General features: G+C 62.4%; 1 protein-coding gene, 1 non-coding gene and 1 pseudogene across 2 annotated transcripts, besides 2 other annotated features; all 3 read right to left on the bottom strand.

The window, feature by feature from the left end:
* Nucleotides 1–12,837: part of a sequence feature (areas not merged during assembly with more than two copies in the genome that could not be assigned to a particular haplotype) that runs on past both edges of the window.
* Nucleotides 336–372: a microsatellite.
* On the bottom strand, nt 637–11,130 carry Tc00.1047053508775.30 (dispersed gene family protein 1 (DGF-1), putative; the record flags this gene model as incomplete). The annotated part of the gene is made up of 1 exon (XM_809437.1): nt 637–11,130. One exon carries the CDS (start codon nt 11,128–11,130, stop codon nt 637–639), a length of 10,494 nt encoding a protein of 3,497 aa, XP_814530.1.
* Nucleotides 11,669–11,735, bottom strand: Tc00.1047053508775.33. Its single transcript, XR_008255566.1, has one exon. It is a non-coding gene; the product is annotated as a C/D small nucleolar RNA (snoRNA), TB8C3C3, 3' partial (small nucleolar RNA).
* On the bottom strand, nt 12,222–12,719 carry Tc00.1047053508775.35 (annotated as a pseudogene).

Here is a 12,837-nt window from a genome sequence, read left to right on the forward strand (position 1 = left end):
ACAGGAGAAAGAGAGTCACTGCAGGCACCCACAAAAAAATAAAAACAAACCAACAATCAATGACGCTGTCGGGGCGGAGTCCGATGGGTGGCTGCGCAGCTGCACAGCCGTGGCCCCCACGCCCTCCCTCATGTCAGCCAGCAACGCGCACTCACAACCTCCAGAAGGTGACGCGTCACAGAAGGACTTCATCGATTGTTTTCCCTAACGCCTTCCTGAATGCATCCTATGGCCCGCACACAACCACCATCGTCGAGCACGTCCTCACTACTGAGTACAGATATGAAAGAGAGAGTACCAGCCCTCATATTCGGTGCTGCAGCGGCGGGCGCAAAACACATACACACGCACACGCACACACACACACACACAGAGAGACGTTGCGCATCCGCCCCGGAACAGCGTGATACCTCGATAATCCGTTGTCGTCGATAATCGATAAAATAAAAGCAACAAATCAATCACCCGATCAATCTATGAATAATGGAAAGAGAGAAGATACCTGCCAGACGCATCTACGTCATGCCGCATCTGCGAGGGGCCTTGTGTCTTCTCGCCGCACAACGGTACTGTTGGGTCGGAGCCCTTACACCTAAAAAAGAAACTGCGCTAAATGTTTCGTCAAGCGGAGCATCTTCACCTGTCCAGAGCGGTATAATTAATGCCGCAGCTCGCACTGGATGCACGGTCAAGCAGACTCAGCGCGTCTGAGCAGGTGTCACCGGCCATGAGCTGCAGCGGCGGTGCGGGTGGTCGGTACGACGACGCAACGGTGGTGCCTGAGGCGTACGACGATGACGTCATGTCGTGGGGCTTCTGCGTTTCTTCGTCGCTCTCCTCGCCATCGCGCAGCAGCGCCTCCAGCCCTCCACGCCGCGGCTCGCGCAGCTCCTGCCAGTGGCGGTCCTCCGCGTACCACACAACCATGCTGTACACGGTGACCGTAACCAGCACAGCGGCCAGCAGCAGCACGATAGTCGCGTACGCCCTCGCACCGCCGTCGCTCGGCGCAAGGTGGTTGGCCGCGCTGATCAGACACAGCGCCGCAAGCAGCACAAAGCTCGCAGTCTGCAACACCGTCAGGAGGGCCGAGCGCATCATGTTCGTGAAGGCAACCACGCCCGCACCCGCAAGCAGCACAGCCGCCATGCAGAAGTACTGGACGTGGCAGCCTCCCACGGGCGGATGCACAGCCGCAATCAGGCCCACCACACACAGCACCGACAGCTGGAACACGCACCAGTACACGCGGCTACCCCTCATGTTCGTCAGCATGCCGCCGTACATCCGCTGCTGCACTGCGGGGTACCAATACCCGACGGGGTACAGCAGGCGCTCGTGCAACGGCTTCCTCGAAAACTGCCAGTACTTCGTAAAGCTCGCGCCCGTGTGGCGGGCAATCAAGTAGCACACGCCAGCAGGGAACGCCGCACCGTACAGCACGCCAACGACACCGATCACGCGGTGCTGCACGCGGGCGCCGGGCATCGCCAGTGCGGACACCGAGCCGAAGAAGATGCCGAGATGCATCGCGTGCGCCACGACGTACGTCAGGCTCGGGAAGCGCATCGCAGCCCACGCACTCGCCGCGTCCACGCCGCGCCACCGCTGGAAGGCGGCCGTCACACCGTAGTGCACGCACCCGAACACAGCGGCAAGCAGCACGTTGCCCACCACCATCCACAGCGGATCAAGGGCAGCGAACACCGACAGGAAGTACGGCAGCGCAACGGTGCTTTCACGCTCCTGCGCCGAGGCGCATGACATCCTCGCAAACACGCCGAGCGCCTGCACCTCCAAAACGGAGCCCAGCCCGCCGGTCACCACCACGGCAACAGCAGCCGCACCCGCAACAACGCCGGTGATCGCAGAGAGGGCGCTGGCAGCGACGGGCAGCGTGTTGGACGCGATCGTGAAGGACCCAAGCAGCACACCCTTGCAGCCGCCGGACACCGCCGCAGCGTCGCAGCGAATGACTATCGTCTCGTCGGCAGCAATGAAGTAACCGCGGTGCACGGGCACAGCCAGCTCCAGGACGGTGGACGGATTCGTCGCGTTGCGCACCCACGTCGCGTTGCTCAGCATCGCTCCCCACGGACCACCGAAGCCGCTCGGCTGCGCCGTCGATGTAGGCACAAAGCTCAGGTGCGTGCCAAGCTGCGGGTCGCTTGCCCACCGAAACGGCGGCGGCAGCGCCACCATCAGCCGTGTCGGGACGGCGCTCCCACCGCCGCGGATGTCGCTCTGCGTCAGGCTCCCACCAGCCGCCGTCGTCGTCACGGCGAGCGTCGGGCACGCCACGTCGCCCCACCACAGCGTGCTGCTCACCGAAACTGTCGGGGTCCGCGTGGGCGGCAGCGCCACCGTCTCCGTCACCTGCAACGTCTCCGTCGGCCCGTACTGCGTCGGACTGTAGTGCGTCGTGCTCTGACTCGGCGTCCACACTGACGTCCACGTTGGCGTTTGCGTCGGGCTGCGCGTCTCCGTCAGCGTCGCCGTGTGGCTCAGCAGCGGCGGGGCAGGCGTGCGGTTGCACCCGTCCACGTGCGGCAGGTACACCGGCAGGCAGTCGCGCCCGTACCCGCCATCAGCACAGCGGCAGCGGCACGATCCCGACATCGCCCTCGTCGCAGCAGCAAAGCAGTTCACGTCGGCGTCGCACACGCCACACGCCACAGGACGGAACTTCCCGATGATGCCGGCAGACCTGTAGTCCATCGGCTGCAGCGCCTGCCCTTTGAGCGTCAGGCACCCCACAACGAACCTTCGGCCGGCGCCTCCAAGCGTAACGGTGCCGTCCATCACGACGGGCCCACTGCCGGCGTTCCCGTGGAGCGTCAGCGTGCTCTGCGCAAATTCCGCGCTGCGCGGGTACGACGGCACCGACAAAAGCCTGCCGCTGATGCTGTTGCCGCGCACCGACAGCCACGACCCGGACGCAAACGATGCCGACCCCCGAAGCACCAGCAGCGCGCCATCGGTCAGCGCACCGACGTTGTCGTTCACTACGACGGCGGACGCGTTGGCCTCCACCCCGCCGTCAAGCACCAACCCATGCGCGGCGTACACCTGGCTCCCCGACACGCGCAGCACAGCGCCCCCCGACGCAACCACGCGCGCACTCGCGTACAACGCAAAGTCGCCACCGAACACAGCCGCGTCCACCGCGACACCGCCACCGACAAGCTCCAGCACGGCGCCGTCCACCACCACCGTCCGCCCACCAGTCATCACGGTCACAAGAGCAACGTCGGACACAACCAGCACGGACCGCACGAGCCGCAGGCCCGACAGCACCAGCACCGGTGCGTACGGCGCAGACCGCGAGCCGGGAAGATACACAAGCGGCGTAGACCTCGCGGCAACCAGCAGGGAGTCCGTCACCGTCAGCACAGACCCCGCGGGAAACGTGCCGGTCAGCACAAGCGCACCGTTCAGCGCCTCCACATCGCACACCGACAGCTCCACCGGCCCGCTCTCGTCGCTCCCCGCCGCACCCGCACCGCGCAACGCTCCACCGCCCATCACGTACAGCACAGCACCGTTCAGCAGCGACACGTTCTGCACAACGATCCGCACGCCGTCCCGCGCCATCCACGGCACGTAGAGCACAGGACTCACGCCGTCCAGCACAACGTGGCGCAGCGTCACCTCGCTCGCGCCGGCAGGCACAACGAACACCGACTGCACCGTCACGCCCTCGCGGACAAACACACTCGACGCAGTGCCCACAGCGGGCGGCAGCGCGGGAGCTCCCACAGGCACACACGCCTCGCCGTACCCGCCACTGCCGCACGCGCACACGCACACACCGTTCTCCATGCTCGCCGACGCTGTCCCGGGCGCGTAGCAGTACGTGTCCCTGTCGCAGGCGTCGCACCCAACAACGTCGATGCTCCCAGCGTCGCCAAAACCGGCCGCTGCGTACTCCTCCGCCGTCGACAGGACACGTCCACCAACGTCGTTGCACGCAACCCTCAAATGCGCCCCAGCCGAGAGCGACAGGCTCACCAACACCATCCGCGGCAGCAGCGCTCGGTTGCGCACAAAGCTCAGCGTGCCCCCAGCAGCGGTCACGGCGCCAGCGGCGTAGAGCATCTCCCTCGAGACACCGTCGTGCACGTTGCCCTTCACTAGCAACATCGACCCACCGGCCAGGCTCACCGTCGAATAGAACGCCACCGCGTAGTCCTCCGTCGACGCAAAGTCGCTCCGCACAAGCGCCACAGCGGAGTCCGACACGCTCACAGCCCCACGCACAGACACCGCGTGCTTGCACAGCAGGAAGTCGCTGTCAACAAACGCCACAACGGAGCCGCCGCTGGCCGCAACACCGCCCTCCACCGACACGCACAGCCCCAGCGCCGTCTGCACAAAAAGCCCGTCCACGTACAGCGCACCACGCGACGACAGCGCCACGCCGCCAACAAACAACACGCCAACAGCGTCGCGGAACCCCGCCACCACGTGCGTGCGCGCGATGGTCAGCACACTCCCAGTCAGATTCACCTTGTGCACCACGAGGCACGCGGAGGCGTCGCCAAGGTCGTAGGCGTTACGGTACGCAACACGCCTCTCTGCGATCAGCACCGAGTCCACAACAGTGACGCGCGAGCCCGGCGGAAATCGGTTCGCCACCAGCACGCCGCCGCCGGAGCGCGACTCAAGCCCGCTGATCAACACATCGGCGCGCTCGCCAGCAGGCGGGTCGGACCGCCACCCAACAACGTACACGCTCGCTCCGCCCACAAACGTGCAGTTCGCCAGCGTCACGTTGCGCACGCTCCCTGACATCGACCCCACGTCCACCACGACGTCCGCCGCAAAGGTCACTCCAACGTAGCACACCACCGACGTCCCGAGACCGGCGTCCACCTCCACGTCTACACGTACGTCCCGCACGCACAAGTCGGCGCCGTCGGTGCTCGCTGGCTCGGGGACAGCAACGGGCAGGCACGCATCGCCGTAGCCGCCCTCCGCGCACGTGCAGGCACAGGCATCACTCGAGGCTGTCGTCGTGTAAGCGGGGAAGCACGACGTCGCAAGGATGCATGGGTCGCTGCAGGTCAGAATGGTGGCGTTGTACACGGACGGAATACTGTATTGCACTCCCTCCTCACCGTTCACAGTGTTGCACGCGGCCAAAATCGCTCCGTTTGTGAGATCGCGGGAACCTGAGGATATCAGCAGCGTCTTCGGCGTGTCCGTGCTGGACATTAATTGGTTGCCGGACACAGACACCGTGGAGTCGCGGAGATTCACCGTAGGGTTCAGAAAGAGGAAAGCTTCCGATGGGGATTCACGGCAGAGGTTGCCGCTCAACTGCAGCCAGGAGTTGTAGTAGATGTAGGAAAAGTGGCTTGCAAAAAACACAAACCAGCTTCTCTGCATGTCGTTGCCCTGAAACACGATCGCTGACCGAGACTCCACACGCAAAGCCAAAATTAGTGATAAAAAGTACTTCACCGGCCTCGAAACAACGTTGCCTCGGATCACCACGGCAGAGTTGTTCAGCACCTTCAGCGATGAGGATTGGGCAAAACCCTCAAGATTAATCAGCGTACTGTCACCGCCGTCCATATGAAACACGTTGCCCAACACCGCAAACACGGAGTGCCACGACACCCTCAACGCAGATCCGACAACGTAAATGGCGCTTGACGATGCCCTCACGGTCTGAAACACATTGCCACTCAGCACCACCGCGGAGTCGTTGGTGATCGCCAGCTCATTCATTGCAACACACGACGGCTTCCTAAGGCCCAAACCCGACCGAGGGATCAGCCTTGTAACCGTGAAGCGGTTCCCGCTGATCGTGATGTTCGTGTGCGGTGGAAACACACCCTCCGGTCTGAGCAGCGCGTCACGGAAAGTGTTGCCGGTGACGACGATGTTCAGCAACCCCACAACGGCGTACGCGTTGCCCGCCAGCAGCAGCACGGCACCGTCCCTCCACGTGCATCCATCGAACGTGACATTCACCACGTCGCCCGTCATCGCCCCAATCAGCACCGTCAGGCTCATGCCGCCCCCGCTGAACGTCACGTTGCGGTAGCACAGCCACGACAGCCCGCCGCCCACTGCATGCGCAATCGCGGGGTACTCCATGTCGCTGATGCACCCACCAACCGGCGGCACTGGCGGAGGCGGTGTTGGTGGCAGTGGCGGAATGGGCCGCAGTGGCGGCGACGGCGGTGACGGCGGGCCAGCAGGCACAGGCGCCGGGACGCACACATCGCCGTGCCCTCCAGCAGCGCACTGGCACTTGCAGTCAATGACCGCCGTCGTCAGCGGAGCGAAGCAGTCGCCGTCCTTCGTGCACTCCCCGCACACGGCAACCGTCGTCACGTTGGTGATGCCGTGAAGCTCCAGTTCGGCCGCCGTCGTCACCTCCCGTCCCGCGACCGTCAGGCACCCAGCAACGAACCGGTAGCCGGCGTCAACCCGCGATAGCAGGGAGACCGACAACCCCGTCGAGCCCATCTTGCAGCCCGTCAGCGTCACCACACTGCTGCCGTCAATGCTCACAAAAGCGGAATCCCATACTTTGAAAATCGCTCCCAATCCCACGTCGTTGTCACGCCAATCCAACCAGCTTGACTGCTGGACGGTCCACAATTCATCGTTATAAATGGCGTAGCGCACGGAGCCGTTGTTCCCCACCACGCGCAACACGCCGTGTTCCGACACGCTGAATCCCTGCTGCTGATACAGGAGGCTTCTCCCGGAGAACATTGTATTGTTGAGCAGCGCAAAAACGGAGTAATTGCGGACACTGAGCCTGTACACGTAGAACATGTCTTCGTACCCATCAAAGCTGCAGTAACGCGTGTAAAGAGAACTGCCACCCACCAGCGTCAGAGTCCCAACCGAGTACAAACCAAACCCGCCACACCTCAATGCATGCGCATTGACGTTGCTGACCAACAGCGTCGACGCACTCAGCACGACGTTTCTCAGCAGCAATACGCTCAGCGTCTTGCTCACAGTGCCCGGTAAGTCGACCGCGGAGGACTGCACCGCGTCAACCTCCGTGACGGCGATGTCGCAGTGTTGCGGGAGGGCACGTATAAAAGCAACGGTGGAGGACCGCACCACCGTCTGGCTCACGCGGATCAGGACGCCGACTGACTCGGCCGCCTCAGTGCCCCCAAAAAACTGCAGCGCGGCCCCGTCGCGGAATGTGCACCCATTGAGCGTGATGTTGATGGGGAGATGCAGCGGCATACTGTCGAAGGAAAATGTCAGCACAGCACCCACGCCGCTGAATTTCACACCCACGTAGCAGTGGTGCGTCTTCCACATGTTCAGCGTAAGGTTCGTCAGCGTCTGGTTCACCACACAGCTCGTGTCGCCGTCAACGGCTCTCTCCGGCAAGGGCGGCACAACAGTGTTGGGCACCTCGAAGGAAAGACACGACGCGCCATGCCATCCGTCCTTGCAGCTGCACGAACACGAGCCGCGGTCCACCGACTCCGTCCCGGGCATGTAGCACGCCGCGTCCTCGTTGCATGTGCCACACCCGAACACCTCCACTTCCTCCGGAAACACATCGTCGTACGACACCTCCTCATCGCCCTGCAGGTTGCACCCAACCACAAGCCGCGCGGGTAACTCAACAATCGTCTGTGGCAGAAAAAGATCAGCAAAGGGATAACTATCGTCCACCTGACGGTTGTGTGAAAGCACCACGGTGGTGCTGCTGCCCAACAAATGAATCTTTTGCCAGGAATACAGAATAGTCAATACTGAGGCTGCATCCACGTTGTTGCCCTCCACACGCCACTGCGCACCGCCCTCGAGTGTCACCGAGGCAGACACACACACCAGCGCGGAATCAAAAACTTCCGTCCTGCCAATGAAGGTGCAATCCGCCACCCGCAGCAGCCCCGCGGAGCTCACGGTGGTATCCCCAAAAAGAATAACGCCATTGACCGAGTTCATCGTGTTGTTCTCCACGTCAAAGTGGCCTCCGTTCTTCACATCAACAGCATTAACGCAAACAGATGATTCCACACCGTCGTCGTCCTCCGTTGTGCTCAGCGTATTGTTCTTCACAATGATCCCGCCACCAACAACAACCCCAACGGAAAAATAGACGGCGTAACTATTCCCCTCAACGTAGTTGTCGAGTAGCAGAAGTGTCATATTCGCACTGAGAGTAAACTTCACAAATAAAATGGCATGGCCCGACGTCGTCACAAGCGTACTGCCCGCCACCAGTATCTGGGAGCTCGCACCAAAACTACCCTCAAACTCCAATGCACCAAAATCCAGCATCGAAGATGTCACGTTCACGTGCACGCGCGTACCACTCCCCTTGATCGACAGGCCCACGAGGACGCACTGCAGCAGCGTGATGTTGAGTGTCTGTTGTGGTGCGTCAAAATGTGACAGGTCCAGCACAATCGCGGCAGTGAAGGTCACGTTGACAAAGCACAGACCACGCACGCCGGGATCAGGATCGTCCACGGAGCTGATGCTGCCACCGTGCACGCAGCGAACCTCCGCGTCGTCCGCATCGGGGAGCGGGAGCGGCCCAAGGCCGTCCGGAACCGCAGCTGGCAGACACGTGCCACCGTAGCCGCCAGCTGCGCACACACACCCACAGCCGCTGATGCTGCTCGTCCTCGCTGCGAAGCACACGGCGTCCACGGTGCACGCACCACAGTCCAGCACCGTCACGGGCGTCCCAATATTAAGCTCTTCTTTGTAATTCGTCACAGGTGAGCCTCTTAGCTCGTTGCACATGCCGTAGATGATCGGGCACGAGTCGGATGGTGGTGACCACTTGCTTGTCATACTTACAATTGTTGACGAGTACGAGCCGTACGTGAAGTTGTTGTGCAGTATCGACCACACACTCCGATCGCGGAACGCTACGCCGTTCTCACTTTCCACGTACACAACGTAGGCGGTGCGGAACTCGTTGTCGCGGTGCACCAGCCAGCTACCGTTAGTCACAGTCAGCCTGTTTGCAATGAGCATGGCGAAGCCAAGACGGAAAGTGCTGGACACAATCTGCAGCACGCTGCCGCCAGCCACAACAACGTCCCTAAACACACACGCGCCTTCGTAGAAGCCAATGCTCGGCGCACTCCAAGAGCTGTTCTGTATGGAGAACACGGAGCCGCCGCTGACACGCAGGTCCGACGCAAGAGCGTACATCACGTGCACCCGCGACCTGACAACGCAGTTGTCCATGTAGAATACGCTGGACAGGTTGGCGCAAAGGCCGCGCTCCACGAGAATCGCAGCGCACGAGCTCCCGCCAGACACCAGCGTCGACCGCGTCATGACAAACCGCGTCGACAGAAGCCGGACGCCGTCCAGGACAAGCGCGGGGCCGTACCGGGATTCCTCGTGGCCAGGGGTCGTCGGCACGTACTGCGACCCACCAACCGTCGCACGCAGCGTTGAGTTCGCCATCAGCACACTCGAGTGCAGCGGCATCGCGCCATGCAGCACGATCGTGCCCTCCAGCGACGTCACATTCGTCATGTTGACAAGGGCGTGGGGCATCAGGCGCGCTGTGCTCTCGCTGAGGCCGCCAATCCGCAGCTGCGCGCCGCCCGCAAGCACGCAGTGGCGCAGCGTCACGTTCAGCGCGTCAGCGAACGCGTCCATCGAGCGCAGATCCACCGCCACAGTGATCGGCCCACTGAACACCACCGAGTCGAAGCACGCCGTCGCCCGCCCACCGCCAACCGTCACCGACTCCGTCAGCGTCACGCCACCCACGCAGCCCGGCGCACCGCCACCACCGCCGCCGGCCCTCGCAACCGGCACGTCGAACGGCAGGCATGCCTCGCCCACGCCGCCGGCACGGCAGCTGCACACGCACTCGGTGAACGACGCCGTCAGCGCATCAAAGCACGCCAGCGCTGCCGCACAGCCGTCGCACGGCACCACGCTCACGGAGGGCAGGCCGGCCATGCGGTAGTCGCCGCTGCTCTGCAGCACCCGGCCGCCGGCACGGTTGCACTGCACCCACACGACGCCGCTCGTGATCGTCGGCCCGGAGACAAGCGTCGCGCCGGTGGCAGTGCAGCGCGCAATCGACACGGCGCCGCCGCTCAGCGTCACACCCGACAGCGACGCCAAAGACAACGCCTTGCCCACAACCCACACGTCGTGTAGCTCCAGCCACCCGCCGGCACTGACCGCCCCACCGTCGCAGCGCACCAGCGACGACGCAACAGACCCCTTGACGCCCACGAAGCGCAGCACCGAGTCGGACACCGCAAGGCGCTCGCCAAGCACAAGGCCGCCGCCACTGCTCACAACCGACACGTTCGTCACGGAGAACACCGAGTGGCTCCGCAGACTGAGACGCGACGAGGACGCCACACGCATCGCGGACGCGGTCGGACCGCCCGACGCCTCCAGCAACACGCCGTCAAGCACCACCGCGCTCGACAGCAGGTCCACACCGCCGCCAACGTACACCGCCGACCCGCCCGCCTGCAACGACCTCAGCACAGTGCTGCTCACACGCAGCTGCGTCTGCAACAGCGAAGTCGCGTGCAGCACAAGCGGCGACGCCACCGCGTCCGTCAGCCCGCTCAGCTGCGAGTAGCGCATCGGCCCCGGCGTCACAATCGTCGAGTCGCGGACCGTCACGTTCGTGTGTTCCGGCAGGTTGTGCGCAAACACAAGCGAGCAGTAGCTCCCAGACAGCCCGCTCACGCTCACCTCCAGGCTCCGGTCAGTCGCTGCCTCGCCGCTGTGCCCCCGCACGTAGATCTGCGCACCGCCGTCGCACACGCAGTTCCTCAATTCAATGCGCAGCGCGCCGGGAAGCATCGCCGCAACGTCAAACACAACAGCCACGCCGTTCGTGATGTACACGCCGTCCATCAGCACCGTGTCCACGGCGTGGCCAACCGTGATTGCTCTGTCCACCGTGCCGCCCCGCAGTCGCAACACCACCGCATGCACCGCGGGCATCCACGCCGCCGCCGCAACCAGCGCCAACACAACGAGCAGCGCCACACGCACAGCCGCAATGGCCCTCCGCCGCACACGGTGCCGGCTGCGCAGACACGCGCCCACCGCAGACCACATCCACCAACCCAAACGGGAACCAAAAGGGCTGTCGTGGCGTGTCGCACTCGCACCGTCGACCATAATTCCAGCTTTCAAAATCCCTTCCTACAGATGGTGAATCCAGCGACACGATTCCGCCAGATCTTTAGCCCACTATTAATACTACTACTACTGCAAGTAATTCCTAACACCTTGAAACGATAGTTGTGCTGGTCAAGCAAAAGTATCTCTAACTGCACGGTCAGGAAAAGAAAAAGAGGCAGCAACAACAACAGTAACTAAACACAGTGACACGCAAAAACATCCGGCTATACACAATCCCCGTCACAGTACGGCCACCGAAGCAAAGCCGTGGAGATGCAATCACTTCAGTGAAACCATCGCCCACACAGCCTCACACAGCCACCGTGCCGAGTGGTGGAATCCCGGAAAAAAGAAGCATGACCACTGGCAGCGCTCCTGTTACCGAATGACTCCATCACAGGGCAATCCCGATGCCGTGAACAAAACACAAGAGCCGAGGCAGACCACGTGGCAGCGATACGACCGCCAGCCATCAAGCGCGTCCGAAAGGTGTTGGTGTTGGTGGTGCGTAAGTGGAGTGGAGAGCTCGCCGGTCGCCAGCAGTCAAAGCGTCGTTTCTCGTTCACGCGAGTCGGCATTGCACAGCAAGCAGCGGCACCATGAGCACACGGCATTGCACAAAGAAGGGAACAAAAAAGCACGGCGGCAGCACTTGGTCACGGGGAAAAGGGACCACACCGATTGTACATTCCGAGTGGCTCACAGACGTCCGGATGGTAGTCGTGCAGATGCCGCGCGGCGGGTTTGACTGCAGTGGACTGAGAGGACGAAGAGAGGGGACAGAGACGCAGCGCGGCCCACATCCATCCCGGTTAAGTGTGACACCGGTGACGTATTCCCGTCAGACCGCCTGCAGCAAAGACCGTCGCCGTCAGCAGCGGTCAGCGCCTTCCCTCTCCCACTGGAGCGCAACTCCACCGACGCAGTCGCTCGCCCCCTCCCCCACCAACACAACGAGGGAGCAACGGCAAAAGATGCCACACGCACGGCAAGGACGCAGTCGCAGAGTCTCACAGCTACCAAAAAAAAAGAAGACTCTCTTAGATGTTGTGGTACCCACGTGTTCTCGCACCGTTTGGTTGGTCTTGTCAAACAGGGATGCTCAATTACAAATAAAGCACGCAACCGCAGGGAGTCGCTCCGCATCGCCGTGCAGCAGCTGGTAGAGGAGGTACGAACCGGCAGCCATCGGCTTCCCAATCCCGGGCGTCCCAAACACACGCGGCACAGGCGTAAATTCAGTCCCAACGTGACTGCTGAACCATTCGGTCAGATCGCCGCTGACGATCTGCCACACTCGCTCCACCTCACAGTTCACATAGCAGTCATGAATAGATTTATGCTCCTCCCATTTCCACGAGTACGGCCATCCCTTGTCCGAGGTGAGCACCATCAGCCTGGGACGCGGTGCACCGGATTGTCCCACAGCGTCATCCTTTTCGAGAGTCATGCAAACTGCCTTGTACGTCCATGACTTCTGTGTTTCTCCTTTCCTCACATCCATTCCCGTCCACTCGCCGCCAGGAACCCCCACAACATGATGCCACCTCGCATTGTACACAGACTCCTACAATCCCTGCAGCAATTACCCTTCCACCCGACTGTAAATAGCCCACATTAATCGCCGCACATCATTCGCCCTTCTGCGAGTCGTAGCGGGTTGATCTGTGTCGCTGTGGGTCTCCGGCCTCGCTCCCCTCCGAC

This window comes from Trypanosoma cruzi, genomic scaffold (assembly GCF_000209065.1).
Source record: "Trypanosoma cruzi strain CL Brener 1047053517055 genomic scaffold, whole genome shotgun sequence".
In the NCBI taxonomy this organism is placed as follows: Eukaryota; Euglenozoa; class Kinetoplastea; order Trypanosomatida; family Trypanosomatidae; genus Trypanosoma; species Trypanosoma cruzi.